Source organism: Sander vitreus, chromosome 18, assembly GCF_031162955.1.
Source record: "Sander vitreus isolate 19-12246 chromosome 18, sanVit1, whole genome shotgun sequence".
Classification (NCBI taxonomy): Eukaryota; Metazoa; Chordata; class Actinopteri; order Perciformes; family Percidae; genus Sander; species Sander vitreus.
In genome coordinates this window covers 14,918,922-14,944,670 of record NC_135872.1, presented here as the reverse complement: position 1 = coordinate 14,944,670, position 25,749 = coordinate 14,918,922, and the positions used below count along the sequence as shown (strand labels likewise).

The window sequence follows — 25,749 nt, the reverse complement described above, 5'->3', positions numbered from 1 at the left end:
ACAGCCATTATATCAGAAAAGAAAGGACCGGCATTTAAGCACGTTACAAATTGTAGGCTAAATGTGAGATATATCTCAGTGCAACAGGCTTCTCAGATACCGAAGAACGGTTTATGAAACTCCGCCCTCTGAATTGACCGACTTGTTTCAAGATCCAAAAGCGGTTTTTAGGTCCGGGTGGAGGGTCACAACAGGCGCTTCTACACGTGTGACCACTTGGAAACCTCGTCCTGAAAGGATCATATTCCTTCATGAATTTATCTGTAACCCTAATGTATTGGACTTGTACCTGTAGGCGTAAAGTCGACTGCTGAACTGACTTCAACTGGGGGAGGAAATGGCGCTCAAACTGAAAGTTGATTAGCCTTCACTACGTACACTACTTATTAACAGTTCGAGGAACTTAAACATATATTTTGATTGGACTTCTCATTATAGCTGAAAACATGAAGTTGTAGGCGATCTGTCGTCGACTTTCAGTTTAGTTTGCAGTGGTTTAACCCACAGTAGTTGACTGTAAAGTTTATACTCAATGAGTATATTTAGCAGACTAGTTTAATATGAGTGAGAAACAAGCGTTAGGAGACACTACACTTAACGAGGATCAAACTAAAGGCAATGGGGTGGACTTAGAGAACCATGTCAAACTGGATGAGGCGGGTGACGCGGTGCAACGCGCCGACAATCAGAGTCAGCTGGACGGTCATGAAGCGCTACGACCCACCCGTCTGTACAAACGGCGCTGGATGATCGTCCTCCTGTTCAGCTCATATTCACTGTGCAACTCCTTCCAATGGATACAGTACGGCATCATCAACAACATTTTTATGAAGTTCTACGACGTGGACGCCTTCACCATAGACTGGATGTCTATGATCTACATGTTGACATACATTCCCTTCATCTTCCCGGTGACCTGGCTGCTGGACAAAAAGGGGCTACGGGTCATCGCGCTTGTGGCCACTGCGCTAAACTGTGCAGGCACATGGATCAAAGTGGCCAGCGTCAAACCCAACCTGTTCGCCGTCACATTTCTGGGGCAGTTCTGCTGCTCGTGCGCGCAGGTGTTCATCCTCGGGATGCCGTCCAGAATCGCGTCAGTGTGGTTCGGTTCAGAGGAAGTGTCCACCGCCTGCTCCATCGGAGTCTTCGGGAATCAGGTAGGCTGTGAAGTACAGACTGTCCCCTGGTCAGTAAGTATGCCAGGATAGCTCTTCGTCTACTTAATCACTAATTTAATCTATGTAATGGCTCCATTCACCACCAGTCATGCGGACATTCCCACATCTATGTGACACGTTTGCGTAATTACGCACGTTCAGGCGACCACAGTCCATCTCCTGTTCATTCAAGCCACAGCATCGCTTACTGGGAATGAATAAATGGTAGCAATATACAGTGAACCAGCATGCAAGAATAGACATACATTTAAACAACCACTATGTACCTTAAATCATATATAACTTTGTATGAAGGTATTGTAAATCGTAACAGTGAGAGATGAAGACAAAAAAAACGTTCTCTACTGTTACATGGCACATATTAAACAGATCTCTACACACAAATAAAACTTTGTCAACTCAAAGCCACTTATTATTCATCAGCATGAAGCACATGGAGGCTCATATTTACACAAAACAACCTTTCTTGTAAGCTTGTCCCCAGGTGGTCAAGCCTTTATACTTGGCCTCCGCCATGGCAATTATAGTGACCACAGAATACAAAAAACAAACAAACTATATGAACAAGTTGCCTGAAAGAAACAAACTAATAAAGAATCCAAATTTGGGTAAATCATCAATAGCATAGTGGGAGCAAAAAAAGGAACTATAATCTATCATTTAATGTTTTGAAGCTGTGAGCAGATTTGGATGCTCTCAGGTCTTCTGGCAAAGCTGCTCCACAGATGTTGGTCCTGGACCACAATACATAAACAAGATTTGGAAAAATGGTGGGACTTAGAAGGGACATAAAATACAAGCATGTTTAATATGTCCTCAAACATTGTGTGATAGAAAACCTGAGGACGGAATCCTGAAGTCTGTCCAAACCAGTGGTGGAACGTAACAAAGTACAGTACATTAACTCAAGAACTGTACTTAAGTATACATTTTAGGTACTTGTACTTGAGCCTCTTCTTTTCAAGGCACTTTCTACTTCTACTCCACTACATTTCAAAGATAAATATTGTACTTTTAACTCCACAACATTAATCTGACAGCTTTAGTTACTAGTTACTTTACAAATTAAGATTTGTGCACACAAAACACATATAGTTTATAAAATACAAGGTTTTATTATAAATTAAGCTACCCTTGGACGCCCAAGGACATTACCCATGGAAATTGTTTTCTGGATTTTTTTTCTGTGACTGTACTGTGACCTGTGATAGTCAGTAAAACAACTCACAACATTCTTCACATATACAGTATCTCACGAAAGTGAGTACACCCCTCACATTTTAGTAAATATTTCATTATAGCTTTTAATGGGACAACACTGAGGAAGTTACACTTTGCTACAATGTAAAGTATTAAGTGTAGCCCCACATCATCACATACCCTTCACCATACCTAGAGATTGGCATGGTTTTATGTCAGTTAGCCTAATAGCTGGTTTGATTTGCATTGAGAAATGATTTTATGGAAAGTACCCCATACCAATCTCTAGGTATGGTGAAGGGTATGTGATGATGTGGGGCTATTTTAATTCCAAAGGCCAAGGGAACTTTATCAGGATGCATAGTATCCTGGATCCATGAAATAACTGGCCTTTAAAAATAAAAATCTCTCTGCCTCTATGGGAATTTAACATAGGGGTGTACTCACTTTTGTTGCCAGCGGTTTAGACATTAATGGCTGTGTGTTGAGTTATTTTGAGGGGACAGCACATTTACACTGTTATACAAGCTGTACACTTAATACTTTACATTGTAGCAAAGTGTAATTTATTCAGTGTTGTCCCATTAAAAGATATAATGAAATATTTACTAACATGTGAGGAGTGTACTCACTTTTGTGAGATACTGTATCATTCTCATTTTACTTGTATGCATATGCATTAGTGTGCTGCTATTGTAGTGTTTATCTAAGGTAAGAGGGAGCAGGACATTTTAAGCAGCCAAAAAGGCAGACGGCAGTGCAAAGATCAGCATCGTGCCACTGTAAACATCACATTCAACACTTTAAGATTCTGAACAAACAACACTTGACTCAACTTACAGTACATCAAGTAAAATGTCACTTAAAAGTCATCGCTTAGTGCTGGGAAATTAGCTGCGTGTAACCCAGAGCACAAACTGGGTTTTTGGATGCAGACAGTAATAACAAACACTTGTTGGCTTTCTGATAGACTTCTAATGAGCATGTTGTCTTTTAACGAATCTTCTTGTTTCAACTTCTTTGTGTATTCAATGCTTCGGCCGTCAGACAGGTTTTTATTTTATTTATGTTTTTATTGGTATCCAGAGCATTACAGAAAAACATGAACCATTAAAGACATCTTGCATCCTTCCCAGCATCCCTACCCTCTCAAAAGTAGGCAACAAATACACAATTCAAGGACATATCCAGAATCCACATCAGTAAGATCAAAAAGCATCTGGCCAACCTCCAGGTTCTTACCTGTCACATTTCACATGGACTTCACATGTAGATAATAAAAATAGAAGACAAACAAACAAAACACTTGCCTGTCTTTTGATAACTTGTGCATAGTCTTCAATAAAAGGTCTGTCTGGTACCACAAACAGAACTATATACATTATAGAACTGGGAGGAATGTGTGTACTTGAATTAAATGCATATAGTATACATTATATAAAGTCTACTCTTCTGAGAGCAGTATATACGGTCCACTTAGACCATAAGCTGGCAAAATCTTCTTGACGAAGTTTGAGATATGTCAATCTCTCCATTTTGTATATGTCATAAACTATGTCAGTCATCGATCAAAGGAGCCTGTTGCTTCAACCATTTACAGGTTATGGCCTTTCTACCTGCAGCTAGTAAGATGGACATAAGCTTCTTGTCTTTAGAATTCATCACTTTTGGAAAATTACCCAGGTATAGAATGTCGAATCTTCTCCAGTAAGGAATTAGCACTGGGCAAGACCAAAATGTGATAGTGATCTGTTTGACATAGTCTCCAACAGTCTGAGTCAGCAGTGTAGTGTCGCTTTTGTTGGGATTATGAAAAAACGTACAAGAATTCCCTCCAGCAAAGAGAACTAGTGGTTTACCATTGTGTTTGGCAAATATTGTACCAATCCTCCTGAGAGACAACATCATTACTCTCACTATCCCATTTTTCCTTAATATACAGTGACTCCTGTGATTTTCTTTGTGAGAAGCAGTTGTATATCTTGGATATGGTTTTAGCGTTAGATTCAGAGTTGTATGCAGATACGAAGATTTTCATCAATCCACTCTCTAAATTTGCCATATCTACATCTTTCTTAAGTGTGTCAAAGCAATGTCTCATCTGGAGGAACCTGTAAAAGTCTTACTGTTCAAGACCATATTCTTCCTTCATAATCTGGAAGTTCTGCAGTGACCCCTTTTGTATCAGTACATTAAGCAGTGACCCCATTCTTTGCCCATGTCTTAAATCTTTCATCACTTAAATTAGGAAGGAAATCACTATCACAAGCGCACCATTTTAATTTAACTAATTTTTTTTTGCACAACTTTTCAGTTTGCTCCTGGACTTTAAGAGATAAACCAATAAATGGATTTGCCTTGTCCAGGAGGTGTTTGGTTAATTTCTCAAATAATTGCCTGAAGAGGCATCCTTGACATTGCCATTTCAAGGTCCTTCCACTGGCTCTTTTCAATATCCTTTTTTCTTTTTCTGGGAGAAGAAGAAGACTCCTGTTCCTGGAATTTGGATTTTGAATACGTGTGGTCCTCCATGTTTCCTTCTTCAAACGTGCCGGGGCCCGGATGCGACAATACCCATTTGCAGCATTAGCAGCACCTGTGAGTTTATCAGGTGACAGCGAAAACGCGAAAGGCGGAGCAGTATGATAATGATTTTGATAATGAACAACTTAACACGTTACACACTGGCCCTTTAACTTCAGCCTTCAGCCTTCACAAGATACTTAATAAAGTTCAACAGAGAAATATCTGTTCTTTTGTTTTCTGGGGTCACTAATTAATCGGGACAGTTAACTCAAGAGGTAAAACAAGGTTTGAGTTTGTAGGAGTGGTTTAAGTAGAATTGGAAGAATTCCTATATTAACATCACATGACCGGACTGAAGGCGATAAATATGTGGTATAGATGCCATCACATGCTATGAGTTGTGAATCAGGACACTAGTAAAGGCAATAGTAACTCCAGCTGTGGTCGCTCTCTGGCTCCTCTGAGAAAAGCATCTTTCTACTACAGGCAGTTTGCACACAGGACAGCAAGCTGTTAGGACACAAGCTCTGAAATTTCAGGACCTCTCACGCTCCAGGGGCCCACTTTAGGACAGTTAAAATGCCACAAAACAATACTTTGAAAGACAACCATGCAAATTCTGAAATCGGTGGTGAAGACTGGCCGTGGTCCAAGGTTGCAGAGAATCCCGTTCCGGGCCTCGCTTCGCTGCAGTGGGCTCCCGGACCTTTAGGCAGAGCCGTCTCTATTGGGTCACGGTTAGACGTCGTGGCTTTACAGGGTGACCAGGCAGAGCTGGCCCCCAAGGCTGAGACCAAACTTTACAACCGTCGCTGGCTGATGCTGTTTCTCTTTAGCGCCGTCTCAGCCGGCAATGCCTTTATGTGGCTTCAGTACAGCATTATTAGCAACATATTCATGCGCTTCTACAACATTGACTCTCTGGCCATTGACTGGTTGTCCATGATCTACCTGCTCACTTACATTCCACTAATTCTGCCCGTCCTGTGGCTTCTGGACAACAGGGGAATCCGGGACGTTGTCCTCGTTGGGTCAGCCTTTAACTGCATTGGTGCTTGGATAAAAATTGGTAGTGCCAGTCCCAATCTGTTCCCAGTCACCTTTTTTGGCCAGTTTATGTGCTCAGTAGCCACTGTGTTCGTCCTTGGTATTCCCTCTTACCTTGCCTCAGTGTGGTTTGGAGAGAAAGAGGTTTCCACCGCTTGTTCCATAGGAGTTCTGGGAAACCAGGTTTGTCTGAATATCTAGTGTCCACATAGTGAGGCAGCTGTCTGTAGATTATGCAGCTGCATGGGATGCCAGAGTCGCATAGGACTTCTAGTGTCTTGTTGCGACATTCCAAGTCCAGAGAAAACTGTGTTAACTGTTTGCTGAAATCTCTTCGTCATACACTGTTTAGCTGTTTAAGTATAAACACTGTTTCCCAATCGTGAAGTTCTGTGTTGAATTAGTCAGGCAACATAGATGCTGTTAAAACATGGTTACATAGCAACCTGATATGGTATAAATAACTATTCTGAGATGGTTTTCTGTTGGGCAAAAAGTTCCATGTGGTATGTTTCATTGACCTGCACATGCGAGTTTCAGATGAGTGACATTGTAAAACGGCTTGTTTGAGAGGCTTGACAATTAAAAAAAAATGTATAGTTGATTAATCATGTTTTTAATAATTAAAATTGAACTACCAAGATGTACTATAGAGAACACGATCCCATCTAACCTTTAAAGATCAATTGGATCATAAAGTTAAGTGTGTATTTAAACCAATAATGTATATTACATTACTAAAATATACACTTTCACGGGTGTCAAAACAAGCAATAATACCCTCTAAATACACATGCTGTGGTACCATTCAGTCAGCATATGAAATTTAGAAACAACAGGGTTATGAGCAAAACCTTTCTGTTTTTAAGTCACGTTGAACTTGGAAAATAATGATGTGTGTTCACTTCCGACTTCCTTTTTTTTTCTTTCATATGTGTTATATGTGTTCATTGTCTTCTAGCTGGGTATTGCCATTGGGTTCCTTGTGCCTCCCATCCTGGTTCCTAATGTGGACGACTTGGACGAGCTGGCTCATCACATCAGCATTATGTTCTACATCACAGCAGGAGTGGCCACCTTACTCTTCATCCTTGTTATCTTTGGTACGAATTGTAATGTAGCACATGGTTCAGTCCACATACCAAAAATAGGGTTTTCTTACCGACTTCCAGTGTTATCTTGCCATGCAAACGGAGGCGGATATCTTGAAACCTCTGCAGATAAAACCGAAACTTTCAATTTAAATGCTATTTTAATACTGATATCACTGTACCGTGTAACCAATGATTTTTCTGTGAATGGAATAGAGAGGCGAGGTCAATGAAGCAGTCAAAGGAGTAAGAATGAATGAAGTCAAACGTGACATCACTTCAGTCACTCAGCTTTTCTACTTCCCCACACTTTATACCCTCCCTCAGAAACATACTCAGACGTTTTCATGTGTATTGTCTGGACCAATATTCGCTCAGTCCAGTGGGATTTTCTCATTCAGTGGATCCAACTGATGATGGTTTTAATTCACAGCAGACTTCCACTCTGACAAGAAGCACCATTCAGTGGACAAGAAAAGTGCTGACCTGCATGTCTGCACCAACACAAAACCCTCCCTGAAGGGGAGATTCACAAAAAAGATACTATTGTGGTACAGGTCAGGAGGAATGTCAGGGTAGCACGCACCAAAAGTAGAGAAAAGAGTGCTCCAGCATAGTGACCAGTATTATTTTGTAACATATTTAGTTATAGAGAAATAGAAATAGAGGATCTATGTCTATGATCTATCACAAAAGGACATGTTATGGTTAGAAGGAAGTGGCGTGACTTGACAAACAGTATGTGAGTTGTGAGGGAAAATGCTTAGTTGTAGTCTGCTTTATATCTGCTGCCAATGCATTTTAACCACTATGTCTTTTTCCTTCCGTTCTCTTACGCATTTATCTCAGAATTTATATTTTCAATTACACATTTAGCACCTCAGATGTAGTAATCAAACTTGATTTTATGTCTTTTTTTTATTGTGGAGAAAGTCAGTAGCAAACAATGTTAGTATGTACTCTTCTATAGAGAACTGTGGGCTGGGTAGTTGTAAGAGAGGAACAAGTTGCATGAAAAAGCTGTTGTCCTGTCAGGAAAGGGGGAGGGCGGGGGCACTCGTAAGCGTTCTGCATTCAGAAACACAAAAGGATGCTTGTGAAGGCCTTCCATAGTGGCACCATGTACAACTTTCAGACTGATTAAACCGTCAGTGTTGATTGTATAACGAGAAAGATAAACGTTAAATTCATCCACATCACATAACTCGTTCACTGATCACAAAGTCTTTACAGGACGTACAGACTTAGTCATATTATGGTTTATGGTAATAGACGTGACTTATGCTGCTCTTGGTTACTCCAGCGAGATATTTCATACCAGTTGGCCTCACTGGTTTCATGATATGACACATATTATACTCACACGCATAGCACACCCTCACACATACATGCAAGATGCCATGTGTGAGGGTTGTCCTGCTGGCAGGGCCATCTGTAGCCCTGCAACAGGCCTGTGAGTCAGCAGGGCAGACCTCAGGATTCAGAGATTTGCATAAACTGTGTGCAAAGAGAGGTTAGAGAAAAAGTTTGGCTGCTGCCTTCCTTTTTAAACAAATTGGCAGCCAAAGTTAACTGCAGAGAAAGTCTGCATTAAGACATAATATGAATGGATCTGGTTGACTGAGTAAGGGGAATCACCGAGAGTGGTAAAGGAAAATTTGCATGCAAAAACCGTTAAAAAAAAAAAAAAAAGTACAGTTAGAATAACATTTCCTTTGAATAACATTTAGTAACATGCAGCTGACATCATTAATAATTGAAAGAGACGTTTATTTTCGTAGGTTTAGTGAGAACTGGTTACTAAACACAGACCTTCAGGTCTGTTTTGCCGGTGGGAAGAAAAGGCTGGCTCAGATCCAAAAACTAGAAAGACCGACATCTGTGTTTCCCCTTGAAGCCTGAGGGCGTGTGTTTTCACTCGGGAGAAAACACAGACTGAAACAGGTCACGTCACAGTTGTCACCCCAAAATATGACTGTCCTCTGGGTCAGAGGTTGGCTAACTGTCTTTCGGCCTTAGAAACGCTCAGGGAATGAATATGAGTGTATCTACAGCATGCATTATGTGAAGGTGTATTGAGCGTACTGTATATGTTTGGACCTGTACAGCTATGTCTGAATGTGTCCCCATTACACAGCTCATTTGGCCTCCATGGCCTTCTCAGACATGCATGTGGTAGACAATTTGGAAGTTTGCAGCCCTGTTTCCTCATGTAAAAAGGATAAACTAATGTCAAACAGTAACATTTTGTTATTTTAAGCATTTATACCCAATATTCCCCTTTAGAATTTGCCCTTCAGCAGCTTTAGAGTAAGATAAATTCCAATCAAATACAGTAATTTTAGAACTTGTTCCAGTGTCACTGAAGATATACAAAATTGTTAGAAACATCAAGTAATTGTGATATGTTATACCACATACTGTATATAAATGACATATTACTTTGTATATCGGTCTGTGATCATGACTGTTTGCTGTTCATCTGATCATGAAGTGTTCACCTGTTACCTGCATGGCAATGTATGTGAGTTTGCTGCTGTTGCTGTTATTTGTGTTTACTGTTTTTAATATTGATTTTGGTCTTTCCATGTGTCAGTCTTTCAGGAGCGTCCTAAACTTCCTCCGACTCAGGCCCAGGCCACAGCTCGTAGCATCCCTCCAGAGCAGTACTCCTACACGGCCTCTATTCTCAGGCTGCTCCGCAACAAGCCCTTCATCCTCCTCATCATCACTTACGGTCAGTCAACGCCATTCTCCACAGTAATAGTTATTTGTTTGTGTTCATTTGATGGACCAACATAAAAAAGTACTTTAAAAGCTATTTTAGACCAGTGTAAAAAACATCCACTGGCAGGGCTTTTAATTTTTTTAGGTGGTTGTTTATTGATCACCCGTGTGGCTTAAATTGTAACCATTAAAGCTGCATTAAAGGAACACGCCGACTTATTGGGACTTTAGCTTATTCACCGTATCCCCCAGAGTTGGATAAGTCCATACATACCCTTCTCATTTCCGTGTGTGTTGTAACTCTGTCTGACGCCCCCACCGCTAGCCTAGGTTACCACAGATCCTGGAGGTAACCAGCGCAACACCTGAAAAGCACCGTTGTTACTCTCTACTCCTCACCACGGGGCTTCTCAGGTGCTGCGAACAAATCACTCCGCCCAAGTAGCAGTGCTTCACCTTTCTGAGAATATGGTTCCCAGTTTGTATACGGTTAGAAGATAGCTGTGTCTCATGTGACCTAGTTATTTGTACACGCTGTGACTATACAAATCACATGTAAAAATCCATGTAAGCAGGAACATGTTGGCGTTATTTTGTCACTTATTGGAGCAGTAGGCTAGTTGGAGCCAGTTACCTCCAGGATCTGTGCTAAGCGAGGCTAGCGGTGGGGGCATCAGACAGAGTTACAACATGCACAGAGATGAGAAGGGTATGTATGGTCTTATCTAACTCTGGGGGATACGGTGAATAAGCTAATTATTCTCTGTTTCTTTAATTGTTTTTCTGATTTTTCTCATTGTAAAGACAATATGGACATATAATTACCATTAACTCACCATTTAACTCGAGTCCAAAACAAATTTCCCTTCACGGACAATAAAGTATATCTTATGTTTTCTTATTATATGATATGGCAAACTTGTAAACAAACAATGTCATGTTCATGGTCATCTGATGTCTAAAGTCCAATATTCACTCTCATGTAGCTCTTTTTTTTGGTCTCCACCATCTTTTGATGGAAATGTAAGTCTCTTTAGATGCTAAACGCTCCACTGTGTTCACCTGCTAGTTGCTAACTGTTGTCTGTTGTTTGGTGCTAAGCAGGTAGTGTACAGTGGGTTTTTAGACCTTTTTCACTCGGAAGTGACACAATGACAGTGGTGAGAGTGAGCAAAAACAGTAAGGCTGGATAGCCGAGGGGAGCTACAGATTCGGGTTATAATTTTCTATAGGTTCATCACTACGAGCGACTCCTTTCACATGGTCATTTGATACATTGTCATAATAAAGATATTGAATGGGATTATAGTCGCTTTAAACTGACCAATCCAATTGAAAAAGGTTGTTCAATCCAGGTATTCCTCCCAACACATCACATCTGCCCTGCACTTAATGATTCTTCTTTATAATAGCTGTTATATTGTCATATAAACCAAGGGATTTCCAATAAAGCCCTTACAGTTTCCCTTTGAAGTGTAACAAGGTTTATCTTATCGTTAAATGTCATAAAAATCCAAACAAGTCATTGGTTATATAAAAGTTCATATAGAGATGAGAGTGAGTGTGTCCTGGAGCGGTTCAAAGTTTGTTAATAGTCAAACAATGTTTAACGAATGATCAATGTGACCTAAAGACCAAATGTTTTATGAAGTAAAGGTCTCTGAGAAAGATAGAGAGTTTCTCGGCAGTCTGTCAATTTAGTCAAGCTTGTGAAGTCACAACATCTATGTCCAACAGCTGAGCAGTTAATGAATTCACCTTGCTTGACCTTACTGTGTCACTTCACATGACACAATTGATGTGACTATTATTATTATTATTATTATTATTATTATTATTAGTGTGTGTGTGTGTGTGTGTGTGTGTGTGTGTGTGTGTGTGTGTGTGTGTGTCTGTGTCTGTGTCCCTCTACATATGATCTTTGGGTTTCCAAAGAGTATGCAGAGTTCACATGGTCTCAGATTCACCTGGGATTGTCAGTCTCTGTCCTGGGCTGCAGCTCCACCTGTCCCTGTCTGTAGCTGTTGATCATGAATGTCCAGTAATATAAAAGTAACAGGCTCATTCATACAGTAATATTTGCAAATAGTATAGAAATATATATTAATTTTTCTTTTGCGTTTTACATCCTCACTCAATTTATTCTCTTAACAATTTTCCAAACGTGGTGTTAATGGTCTTGTGAGTATTTCTTTATGCAGGATATTTTCTTTCTGTGTAGTTTATGTCTGACTTACTGACGTTATCTAAAACGTTTTGTTCTAAAACACTCTGTGCAGACCTCTCCTTTTATAGAAATCCTTGGTTTGGGACAGCTCTCTGTTTCAGATACAAGCCTGATTAGGTTCAGCTGACACAACTGCAAAACAAAACCCTTCGCACTCGCATTACAATATTTCACAATTCACTTAAGGAAGTTAGCTCGATGATTCCTCAACTTTAAAGTTTCCTGAAAGATGTTTTTTGTGGTGTGAAGACTGACAATATTTCCCAACTGACAGGTTTGAACGTGGGTTGTTTCTATGCTGTTGGCACCCTGCTGAACCGCATGATCATCGAGCATTACCCTGTAAGTCCTGTGTTCTGTGTGTATGTGTATATATATGTGTATATATATATATGTGTGTATGTGTGTGTGTATATATATATATATATATATATATATATATATATATATATATATATATATATATATATATATATATATATATATATATATATGTGTATGGGTAAACATACAGTATAGTATTTAGTTTGAATTAATAATTTCCTATGGGAGGTGTCGCAATGTCCATACTAACACTATTTCATAGGACAATTAGACTTTTCTCTATTGAAGTATTGATATATGATGCTGTATAATGTCATGGAATAACACCGTCAATTTCACCTCCATCAGTGGACGGTGTGGAGAAAGGATTGATTTGACACCAGATGTATAAACTCACTCCAATTCACCTCAACTCCGTTGAAATGATGTCTGCTTTCTCTCAGACTGCCTTTCCTTAGTATGTAAGGTCATAAGGTCGCTAACATATGTCCTATCTTCTTTGACCCTTTAGGGAGAAGAAGTGAATGCTGGGAGGATTGGCCTCACCATTGTCATTGCGGGGATGGTCGGCTCCCTGATCTGTGGCATTTGGTTAGACAAAACTAAAACTTACAAGTAAGGCGAATGTCAGAATCGAGAAGTACAAGAACAGCAGTTTGTGAAGTTTCCAGTGTTGGGAATCAAAACAATGCTAAGAGAGAGAGTTTAAGTTTCACTTCACATGGATTTTTTAAAAATCTGTATCGTAGCCAACATTTCAGTTAAACCAGTTTTTTTCCTGTACTGTGTATTGTCATTTCACTTCTCTAGCTGGACATCTTGTTTAGTGTTTATGTGTTGGCTGTCTGGGTTTTGTGTCTGTTTTTCCAGGTGCAGCATGCTGCTCTAACAGTGATCTTTCTGACCCAATGGGCCTTTTGGCTGTGTTGTGACAGCATTGTCCACCCTATGTGGGGTTTCAGTCAACCCTCCACTGTCTTATTTAGAAGAGTATTGTTTTGCAAATGGGGGAATGCGTGTGTGTGTGTGTGTGTGTGTGTGTGTGTGTCACACATACAGGGACACATTCAGTCCCACCTGGCTTTGTTTTCTAATCCAGATATTTGATTGACTCTCTGATTGCCCATTCTCAAAAACTTTGCAGTTCATCTGTTTATTTCAACGTTTCAATATTATTATAAATCCGTTAGCATCCTATACTCTGTACTTTTCTTAAAGAGGTGCATACAATTTAAAAGAAAAGGAATTTTTTTTCAAATACTGTTTATTATATATTTATGTGGATTTTTTTTAAATCAGCAAGGTGCTACCTTATTCAAAATTTCAGACTGCAGTTTCAATTGTCTTATGATCAATGTGCACAATACTTATTTCAAGATAAATGAAATTATGTTTTGTGACAATCTCATGTGTATTCTCTCCAAACATGTCACATATATTAATGAGTAGCTGTAATTATGTAGTGAGTTTTAAAGATACCCTGTGGGTCCTGGTGCACATTAAAGAAAACAAACATTGCTCCATAGCGCTAATGCACTAATGGTCAAAAACTCCACAATATACCTTGACATTTTGAATCTGTCTGTAATGTTATAAAAGACTGCTTTTAATCTGAATACATTTTCAAGTCAATTGAGAAACTGCAGTGGTCTACTACAGCACCTATCCACACAAATTGAAAATACAACAGTCCTCTGATTTTACCATGATAATGATGATTGTAGTGTTTAGTGTTGTATATTTCTAATGTGTTTTTTCAGGCAGACAACCCTTGCAGTCTACTTCATGTCTCTGGTGGGGATGATAGTCTATGCTGCTACACTCAATCTTGGACACCTCTGGGTGGTCTTCATCACCGCTGGAACTCTCGGGTATTCTTTCATTTATTCATTCATTCTTTCTTTTTTGTGGTACTATGTACTATGATCTAAGGATTTATTAGTTTTTAATGTTTTTGCTATACACTTATTTGTTCAGTCAAGGGACAGAAAACCAAAATTATATGTATATAGACATATTTACAACCAAACCACCATAAATACTTCATTTCAAGATAGATTAAATCGTAAGTAGTCTATATCAACGATGTTTCATTTCCGGGATTGTTCAGGTGCCGCCAGAAATTCTGCCGGATGTCCCTCATTTCGGCCGGATGTCCGTTACCTTCCGCTTTCTTTGTGTTGGCATTTTTAATTTTGAGTACTATGGTTACCTGCTCCTCAGATTTCTGCAATCGAGACAGCTAGCTAGACTGTCTGTCCAATCTGAGTTTTCTGTTGCACGACTAAAACAACTTTTGAACATACGCGTTCCACCAAAACAAGTTGCTTCCCGAGGCTATTTTGCAGAGGCACCGTTGCTCCGTCTGGTGCCTAGCGCTGCCCGAGATGATTGTGATTGGTTTAAAAAAATGCCAATAAACCAGAACACGTTTTTCTCCCATCCCGGAATACTGTGTGGAATTGCCTAACCCGCTGGTCTGCTAATGCAAGACTATATCCTAAGTAAGCAAGCTTGAGTGAGCTCAGCAACATCACATTTTAAGCTCTAACTATTTGCACATTCCTTACACAGATGCTGTCTCCTCCACTGCAGGTTTTTAAACTAAACTGAATCAGAGATGGAAACTGCGGAAAACTTGTGCAACCCTGCTATTTAACAGTTTATCTGAGTGCAATATTTCTGTTGACATTTGCAACAATAATTTACAGCTGTGTTTATTTAGAGGTCAACTTTGGTTTTTTGGTTTTTTGTTTGCATTCGTACATACAGTACACCCTACGCACAGAAGGATCTAAAGTAACGATTTACGTCTCTACACACTGACCCAGTATTCAAACTCAGGATATAACCAGTAGTAGTGAGATAGCCTCCTGCTCATGGAAAAAAGAAAAAAGTATAGAAACAGTACACAGTTGTGTGGAATAATCTGCATAATTCATTAATACTGCTTTGCAGGCAGTCCTGGGTACATGAGGTATATTCAAAACCAACAACAATATGGACAATTTAAAAAACAATAGTTTTGATCAAATTGTATTCAAGATGGTTCTCAGATAGCAAGTTATCACAGTAACGTGGGTGCAGTGCATTAAAATGAAGGTTGAAGAGCCACTATTAATTATATATTTACATGTGAAAATGATCCACAAAATCTTCTTATGTAGGTAAGACCAGATCCTGTAGCCAGCAGTACTTTTGCAACCTTTACATGGCTGTTATGAAATCATTACACATCTTCAGCGGGACAGATTGGCCTTCCAGATTGGGCTCGCTCTTTCTGTGAAGGCACACCTACGTGACATACCATACATGCGTGCTAGCCAGAGTACATCATTCATGTGAGTCCGGCTGAATTGTCAAATAACTCACAGAAAGCTTAATTTGTTAATCGAGACTAAATGAGCTACAGCTAGCTTTACATACCTGCTGGAATTCTTGATATTCCATTGATAAAGTTTCTTTTCTTTTTCTTCAAGTGTGTACAACCGTTGTCCCGAGTATTTTTCTTTCCCCATCGTAGTATCTAATAATTTCTATTTTTGATTTTGAATGTTTATTGCTATGTATGTGTATTATTAGATTATCCCTTCACAAACTCTTGCTATTATTGCTCTATGTTGTTTTATTTAAAGGCAGAAAGAGTGTAGGTAAATGTCTAAGAAGTTTTGCTGCTGTTGCCATGTAAGAACCTTGTAATTTAGTTTCACATGTCGTCACTTGAGTGGAAGGACAATATGGTGCTATTGAGTAAGAAAATGATCTGGCGTCAGTGGACCGCTTTCAAAGCCTGTTGGTCCTGTATATACTATATACCTCATTAATGTCATTAAACTAATGAAACACTCAGGAATTTAAGACTAAGGGTGTTAGTCTTAAATTCCTGAGTGCAAAGTTTTCACCCACTTGCAAGTTATGTATTGTGCACGAGGTATGTTTTAGCTTAAACCATGCAAAACCCCATTTAGATCAAATTAGTGCAAGGAATGTTGCGGTTTAGCAGAAAAAGAGCTGTAATCAACCTGTGATTAACAATGTGTGTGTGTCCGTCCGTCTGTCCGTCCGTCCAGGTTCTTCATGACGGGCTACCTGCCGCTGGGCTTTGAGTTTGCAGTGGAGCTGACGTACCCAGAGTCAGAGGGAACCTCATCCGGACTCCTCAACTGCTCAGCACAGGTGCAATTCAATGACCTATAGGGTCACTTAAGACTCAAAGAGATAGCATGAGAACAATTGTTTGTGTGTAACTGGTTGTACCACTACAACTACTACTGTACTATCACCCAGTATCAATGCAGGTTTTCAACAGTCGATCAGCCGAATCTGTTCTGTCAAATGTGCTAAAATCCTGATTTGACTTTGCAACATGCAACAAACAAAACTAGCATCATTCTTCTAAACCATGTATGAACGTGAACACAAATTTCCAAGCTACATAAATTAATTTATGAAACATGACGCCACCACCACCATTCACAAATCACTTCTGTGTAACGTGCCCTGGATAGCTGATTGCAGGTAGCGGATCTATAATACTTCCTTTGAATGCCTTATTTTTGCCAGACCATATTGATACTTCTTTGCTGCTGAGTGATGAAATTAAGTGATGAAAGTGGACTTATGAGGTGCTGTAGTGTGCTTTTAATTTGTTTAGCATCTTTCCTTTGTTGTGGTTGTGAGGGTACGTGCAAACACCAGCTTTATTACTAACTATTGCATGTTCTGCATGCACAGGTGTTTGGCATTATATTCACCATCTGCCAGGGGAAGATCATGGACAGCTTCGGCACACTGGCAGGAAACATCTTCCTCTGTGTTTTTCTTTTAATCGGCACAATAATGACAGGTAAGAACTATCTGACTTTGAAACATATGCTGTGTATAGCCATAGCAAACTACTGATTTTATGTCACGTACAGCAATGCCTAAGAATTGTCTTTGTTACTGTTTCTGTTATGAGTTTGTTAGCATTCCTGTGGGAAAAAATGCTAAATTCCAAGAATGCAGATGATGGTTACTGTGTAACTACTTGAAGGACTGTTTCAAGGTTGAATGTTATGACACATTCAGAATGTAACATAATGACAAATGTGTTTTTATTGTTGCATATAATATGAAATATACTTTAATCACCTACTTACAGGAAGGTGAGTTGACCTTAGGAGCAGCGCAGGGTTTAGATTTCTTAGAGTTTTTCTTCTTTTTTTCTTAAACAAGTAAAATAAAAACTATTTAACTGAAGGTTGCTAAAAAGAGATTGTGTAACAGGGGTTTTGTTGATCCTCACTCAAAAGTGAATGATTTTCATTAAGCAAAACTCTAAGCTGGAGTTTCTAGAAAAACAATTCAGAAGGTGGAGCCGTAAACATTTTGTAATATAATTTTGAAGTACTGTGAGAAATGCTGCACGTGTACTGACATACGATCAGTAGCAGTTTGTTTCATGTTTTAAATGTGAGATTTCAGGCCTCAGTCAATACAGAGCCACGTCGTTCTTTTCGCATGGCCCATTGAGGGGTTTATGAGTAATGTATAACTTTTTAAAAATGCATTAGCCACTGAAGCACTAAACATTGTGCACAAAAATCCTGCAAGACTTTAATGCAACTTTTCTGCTCACAAAGGTCAGCAGAGTGACTCAGTGCCTTTTGTAACTTACTCAGCATTTAGCAATATGAGTGGACTTTTTCGTTGTGGTCATCATGCCAGTTTGCCAGAAAGAGAACAGCTTTGTGAGAAAACCATAACTGAACTCCCACTTTGTGATACAGTGTAGAGTCCTAACAGTATTTGCTCTCTATGATATATTCATAGTCACAATGGTTATGACCTGTTGGGAAACCTTCTTCTCCTGAAATGGAAATTGAGGTTAATGATGAGGTTGCAATCAAACTGTTTTCATAATTTTGCAGTGCAAAGTTTGAGGGTAAGTTAGGATGCATGACTTGAGTGGCATACTGTATTTTCTTCAGATTTATATTTGTTGCCAAAGAGTCTTAGGAAATCATTGTACTTGAACAGAGCACTGCAATGTGTCTGTGCACAAGAGCCACCTACTGGATAGTCACCTTTATTACATTATGTCATTCAACCACACATTTTTGTTTCAGTTTTTCATGCAGGTTTACCTGTTCTGTCTTTATTTCTCTGCAGGCTTAATTAAGTCTGATCTGCGGAGACAAAATGCAAACATGTTGGCCAAAGCAGCAGTAAGTGAGAATAAGGGGTGTAATGCTAATGTTTAATTGTTGGGGATATAGTGTATGTAGGCGAACAATGGTGATGGTAGTATAATTTGGAATAAGCCATTTTCATGGAAGACATTTTAACATCTCGCAGCAGGAAAAGCATTAATACAAATAATGAGCTGAATTCAATTTAGCTGCTTCAGTTTCAGGGTCTGTCATAAAGCTTACTCAGACATTTGAATGCACAGAGCTATTGTTAATGTTATTAGTAACAATTGTACTTTTCCTACTATAACATGTCAAAATGTCTGCTGTGAAAAGGGCCCATGTGTTATTTGTTTGCTTGTCATAAGTTTGCATGGAAGCCATGCAGTCAAGGTCACATGTGCGTCTTGTGCGGCTCCAGAAATAACTTACCATGTGCTCCTATTGTGTCTATTTTTGTTGTCGTCTGTGTCGTCTGTTTTTCATAGAAATAGTGTTGATTATGGCCTGATGGCCTGCTTTCATCTTTCTCAGGTGGCTGCATGTTGTAAAACAGAGCATACATCTGCTTACATGCTAAGAAATGTACAAATATCTTAGAGCTTATATTATAGTACAATGGTAAATGCTTTATTGATGTGATTTCCTCAAAATACATGTCTTTCTATTTCACCACTTGCCTACCTTGTGTAGCATTGCTGTGAGAAAGAACCTGAAAACAATCTCTGAAAAAAAGAGCAAGAAGCTACAAAGCAACAAATGACCTCTATTAACATGAAGAGCAAATTGTCATTGATGCCTGGGTGAGTCTCCAAGTTCTGTGATGAAGTTACTGATGACAGGAAATTCCTCACATTTAATGCTAACATACAGTGAAGAACAGATATACAGACATGAGGGTTCATAATATACTCAAAAATGAATGGAGAGTTACATGAGACCATCGATACCACTCGTATCTGTCCATTAAATACGAAGCTAAAGCCAGCAGATGATTAGCTTAGCTTAGCACAAAGACTGGGATCAGGGGGACACAACTAGCCTGGGCCTTTTGAAGGGAACAAAATTCACTAACCAGCATCAATAAAGCTAACTAATCAAAAAAGTATATCTTGTTTGTTTAATCCGTACAAAAAGCCAGGTGTAAAAACAACAATTTAACAATTTAACTCCATTTTATGGAGGTTATACTGTATTTGCCAAACTATTTTTTGCCTCGGAGCTGAGCTAAGCTAAGATAAGTGGCTGCTGGCTGTAGCCTTATACTTAACAAACAGATATGTGAGTGGTAATAGTGCTGGCCAAAAAGTAATGAACAATAATTTTCTACTGATACTTTTGTGAGTTCAACAGCCTATCTATCAGGTCTGCACTAGCACTGCCTCCAGGAAATAGTCAAATGCTCTCACTCTAAAGTCTGACACTGTGAAAAGCTCTCACCTTCTCCCACCTATTCTGCCTTTCTATGATATCAAAGCAACTGGCCAAACGTAGCCATATACAGTGTTGCTCATAAGTTTATGAACCCGTGCTAAAGTTGACTAAAAAGAGGAATAAAAAAAATCATCTTTTGAAAATTGATCTTAATGCCTTAATAAAAAAAAAATTAGGAAAAATCCAACCTTTAAAGGTACAATATGTAACTTTTCTGCATTAAAATGTCAAAAAACGACCATACCTATGTTATATATTTTTTTGAGTTGTGTAGTTACACTATCCCAAATGTTTCCATCAAATGGCAAACCCAGAGAAATCTGTTTTTATTTTCAGACACGTCACGTTTCATTTAGTTGCCTGTTAGTGGCGTCATATAACCTTTCACCATCTAGTTACTCGTTACTTCCGGCAAAACACGGGCAACCAGATGCTACGTTCGAGAGTAATTGTAACTCATACAATGTCACAGAAATAAATACTGGTAACACTGTATTTTCTGTCAAAATGCATCATTTTGTGATTAATTACATGCCACTTTGCAACACCATAATACAGCAGAAACCTTATTTATTGATAAATATCAATATTAATCCAGCCTAATGTTACTACAATGTATGGCTGGTTGACAAGTAGCTAACATTCATGCTAGCTAATGGTTGGTGGATAACATCATAGGGTTACAACATCGTTCATCACGCTCATAAAGTTATTAGTAGTATGATTGTTTGGACCATGGATAAAAGCAGCACTGCGCTAACCCACGAATAAGTTCCCTAGTAACGTTAACGTTAGCTGTATAGCTAGATAGACGATTGATTTAATGCTAATTTAGAGAGACATCATTCGGGATAATAGCTGACAACACAGCCGGGACATGTAGCAATAGCTAGTTAACGTTAGCCCCAGCCGGTGCCGGGTGCCTTTGACGCTAACGGCAGTTTTATGAAGCGTCAGGAAACAGAGAATATCAACACCCAGGCATCACCTTAACCACTCAGCCACCTCGTCTGCAAGCCCAGGCATCCTAGTCACAACATCGGCCATCCATAATGTTAGCTAGCTAGCTACGTCTCCGTAAAACGTTAACGGTGTTTGTTCCGAAAATCTCCTCCCTGCCGAATTTCTCCCCCCTTCGCGTTTAGCTGTCTTTACAGTTAGCTAGCTAAATTAACCCGACAACAGGTGGGTTAAGCACCAAAATGAATAGTTAAGATAACAGAAAAGTGAAGGGGGAGATCGGGCAGCTGTGAGATGTTCTGCTGCTGCACAACAGGCATCGAACATCATCGCGGAGATTCCCCCTGCAATCCCCTCCCACACCCGTCTCTCAGCCTCGTTGAGTAGCTAGCTAGCGTTACAACAAACCCCGTCCGCCCGGTAAAATCCAAAAGGTGACATTGGCATGTGAAATATACTGTGATAGTGTGGTAAAACCTGCTAACGTTAGCCGCTAATGTTAGCTTGCTGGCTCACTAGCTAACTGGTCAGCCAGCTACCAATACAGATTGAATCAAGAAATGTAATTATGTTGGGGAAACTGCAGCTATTTTATTAGCATGACATGAATAAACGTTACTAAACGTAACGTGAAAAAACTTGAATGGGTAAACTCGTCCATGAACAGATGCATTCTAATCAACCAGTGTTTAGCAATAAAAACTCCCATAATTCCACGCAACGTCCCTACATCATCAAACGTCTGTGTTTACAATCCATTGTTTTGGTTGAGAGACCCCTAGCGGCAGAAAGTTACATATTGTACGTTTAAGGACACCAATTTTCTTTGTGAATGAATAATGTATCGTAAATAAATAAATGTTCTTCCTTAAAATACAGGGGGCATAAGTAAGTACACCCCAAATGTTAAATTCCCATAGAGGCAGGCAGATTTTTCTTTTTAAAGGCCAGTTATTTCATGGATCCAGGATACTATGCATCCTGATAAAGTTCCCTTGGCCTTTGGAATTAAAATAGCCCCACATCATCACATACCCTTTACCATACCTAGAGATTGGCATGGGGTACTTTCCATAAAATCATCTCTCAATGCAAATCAAACCAGCTATTAGGCTAACTGACATAAAACCATGCCAATCTCTAGGTATGGTGAAGGGTATGTGATGATGTGGGGCTATTTTAATTCCAAAGGCCAAGGGAACTTTATCAGGATGCATAGTACCCTGGATCCATGAAATAACTGGCCTTTAAAAATAAAAATCTGCCTGCCTCTATGGGAATTTAACATAGGGGTGCACTTACTTATGCCCCCTGTATTTTAAGGAAGAACATTTATTTATTTACGATACATTATTCATTCACAAAGAAAATTGGTGTCCTTAAAAGTTATTTTCTTTTATTAAGGCATTAAGATCAATTTCCAAAAGATGATTTTCTTTTTTATTCCTCTTTTTGGTCAACTTTAGCATGGGTTCATAAACTTATGAGCACCACTGTAAATGGAAGCATTACAACTTTAAACAATGTTACAAACTCAGTCAGTACTGTGGGACAAGCTAGAATTCAGTGGGGGAATTACAAAATCAGATTGTGTCGCAGCAACTTCACCCTGGGACCGGAGACTCACGCCTCTAAAAATGCTGAGTGACAAGTGATCAGTAGCTGTTGTTTTAGGCGGAGGGGCAGATGTCGAGACAAGACTACGGAGCCACAGCGCTAATCACCCAGCCGCAGACTCCTCCTTCACACACCTGATCAATAAACCTTTCTGCCTTCACAAAAAAATCTCCTCAAATCTTAGCTCAACACTCCGATGCACAAAGGTAGGAGCACAGAGCAATCAGCAAACACTTTCTATAATCACAACACGTGCTTCACATCTTTCCACCTGTCACTGTTAAACTTGTCTTTCACTCGGTTTCTTACCATCACGCTGAATAAAATTCACACAAACATGTAAATATGAAACTTTTTTTTACTAAGCTAAGTTTGTGATTTCAGATCGTTAATACAAAACCATTGAGGCTTATTTGAAACTACAGCTTTTTAGTTGTTTTAGTAACACCTGTGCTTGTCCTGCTGTCCAAAGTCCAAATGTCTGCTGTGGGCCAATTAATGTGCTTTTATTTGTATATTTGTGTGTTTTCATCTAGCATGTAGTCAGTTACATACAGTTCATCAAGAACTGAGTACATTTGAAAAAGTCAAATACATACTGGTATTTCAAATAACCACAAAGAAGCAGTCATATTTCCTTACTGAAGCTACAGAAGGAGCTTTAGCATTTTAATAGATCATTTTGGTCGTATCTTTTGTCCTTTGCGAAGAGTGTATCCTTCAAATTAGTATTTGAAAAAAAAAGTATTCTGCACATTAAGTAATCAGTAACCTGTAGCAATAGAATATACAAGTAAGATGATATGAGGAAAAAAATCCACAAAAACATTTGGGCCCTTTTCAATCATATGTTATCTTGAATGTGAATGTGTGGAGGAAATATTTAAAGGCTGTACTCTTTAGGATGATGTTAGACCGATCAACCTAAAGTCTACAGAGACAGAAGACAACTTCTGCATTGAATCTATAAAACTGATGAATTTAACAAGCCTGTTTTAAATTGATATAGGGACCTTCAGACTGCCACAATAGAAGCCTGGCTGGATCGTCTATCGTCGAAGAAGCCAAGTTTTAGACGCAAAACACACACTAATAAAGATTACATAAAGGCCTTGAAAATGACCATGAACTTCTTCCTGTTACAGTGTAACATACTGATATAGAACAACATCATCCAGAAGTCTTTAGCCCACTTCCTTTTAGATGCACAGTGTTGTATTAACTATTTACACATTTAAAAAAGCTTGAATCAAATTTAATATATAAAATGTAATGTGCTGCAATATGTTTTTCTTTTATATTTATGTGTAAATAGAATGATCTCACTAAATCTGCAAGACAAATCTGTGAAACGTTTGTGCCTCTACAATTTTACCTGTCGGTACTTTAAGGTTTCAGTGTTGATTATGTACAGTACATTTGCCACGAATAAATGACTAATTATGTTATTGCTTATTAACACAGATACTGTAAATACAGTATGAGGGATTTTGATATTTGTGGTTAAAATAATTTATACGGCATTAAAGGGTTTCTAATCCACACACAGTTGTGTAATATGTTTTTTAACACCATTCATGTTTACTCATTTAACATGAAATAAAACTGTTTTATGAAGTTTATGTTCTTCATTTGGTGTCATGCTTTACATCAATGTGTATATCTCATGGTGAAACTACATGACTGAAGCCATAGATGATTGTAAATCCAGATGCACACACACCAGTTGTCTCTCTCCAGGATTTACAGCATGACATGTGGATCAGAAGTGTAGGTTACCTGCAGGTTTTTATAGCTTGAACAATCATTAGCCTACAACAATGCAATACAAAAAAGAATTAAGTCATAATGGGTTAAGGTTAGCATACCTCGGCATAGGTAAAACAGAAGAAAAAAAAAGAATGTTGTATTGTTGTATTAACCTTTATTAATTACTGGTTTAAGTCAGTGGTTCTCAAACTTTTTTCAATTATGTATCCCCTTTGAAATATAGTAAAGAAATATAGTAAAATAAAGTATCCCCCCTGACCAGCCCGAAACATTTTGGTAGAAATAATAAAGAGGCACAATAAAGCCCTGCACCATCAGTGTCTAATTTACGACACAGTGTTGTAACTGAAAAAAACAACTAATCACTAAATTCATTCATTATTATAGTGAATCATTATTTAATGAATTATGCACTACAGATATTTTTTTTAATTTACGTTTTTAAAAAAATCTCACGTAGCCTACCCCATGCAGTACTCCAGGGAACGCTTACCCCCGCCCCATTAGAGAAAAACTGCGCTAATGACCCAAATCAAACACACCCACGAGGTGACTGACCAACAGGTGCATTCTGGATCTGGCTAACATGCTAAAATGCCAATGGTGGATCCTCCAGGTCACTATACGCTCCAGAGGTGTGTGAGTATTTTCTCCTAAATTGTACCTGCAGAGCCTCATTATACAGCTCAAATTGTTAAAACGGGTTACTTTGAGGAGTGCGTGGACTGGTTACATCGTGCTTTGAGAATAAACCAACAAAGAAGTTGAACTTGGAGCAGATTGTGGAGGACTTTACGGTGCATAAAGCTCACAAATTGTCCATTAGTTGTTTGGTTTATAACGTCAGAAAATTGTTAAAAAAAATTGTTTTTCCCAACTTCCAAGATGACTTTGTCAAATGTCTTGTTTTGTCCACAAATCAAAGATATTTAGTTTACTGTCAGAGAGGAGTAAAGAAACTAGGAACCATTACATTTAAGAACTTTTTTTTAAATAATAAATTACTCAAACCAATTAATTGATTATTAAAATAGTTGGCGATTAATTTAATAGATGACAACTAATCAATTTCTCAATTAATCTTTGCAGCTTTGTGTGTGTGTGTGTGTGTGTGTGTGTGTGTGTGTGTGTGTGTGGGTGGGTGGTGTGCACTAAGACCCAAACTGTGCAGCTCTCTGTTTTTGGTCAAATGGCTGTTTATACAGTCAATATTGTCTGCCTTGGTGATGCTCTATTCTGCTCTTGATTTTAAGTGAATGTAGCTTGTTGCACTCGCCATGTCGTATGCTCAGGGTGCTCAAGTTCCATCCATGGAAAATGATTATATTGTTTGTTTGGACATTAGGGTTCTGTAGTGTGGTGTGTATACGTTGGCATATTAATGCACTTCTAAGGATACACTTCATTTTGCATCCTAAATGCATCTATCATACACTCACCTAAAGGATTATTAGGAACACTTGTAAGATTTC

At 38.8% G+C, this 25,749-nt stretch overlaps 1 protein-coding gene across 2 annotated transcripts; it reads left to right on the top strand.

Annotated features, from left to right (window-relative positions):
- The first annotated feature begins 109 nt into the window (after nt 1-109).
- On the top strand, nt 110-24,129 carry flvcr2b (FLVCR choline and putative heme transporter 2b). Of its 2 annotated transcripts, XR_013503396.1 has the most exons (11): nt 111-1,160; nt 6,916-7,057; nt 9,642-9,782; nt 12,274-12,341; nt 12,835-12,938; nt 14,084-14,194; nt 16,394-16,499; nt 17,058-17,169; nt 18,477-18,532; nt 22,565-22,713; nt 23,517-24,129. XR_013503396.1 is itself a non-coding variant. In XM_078274161.1 (10 exons), exons 1-10 carry the CDS (start codon nt 561-563, stop codon nt 23,580-23,582), a joined length of 1,506 nt encoding a protein of 501 aa, XP_078130287.1. In that variant the 5' UTR covers nt 110-560; the 3' UTR covers nt 23,583-24,129. The 2 variants fall into 2 exon arrangements, 1 of the variants encoding a protein (XP_078130287.1); XM_078274161.1 differs by lacking the exon at nt 22,565-22,713 and having other exon boundaries at nt 110-1,160.
- Nucleotides 24,130-25,749: the final 1,620 nt, after the last annotated feature.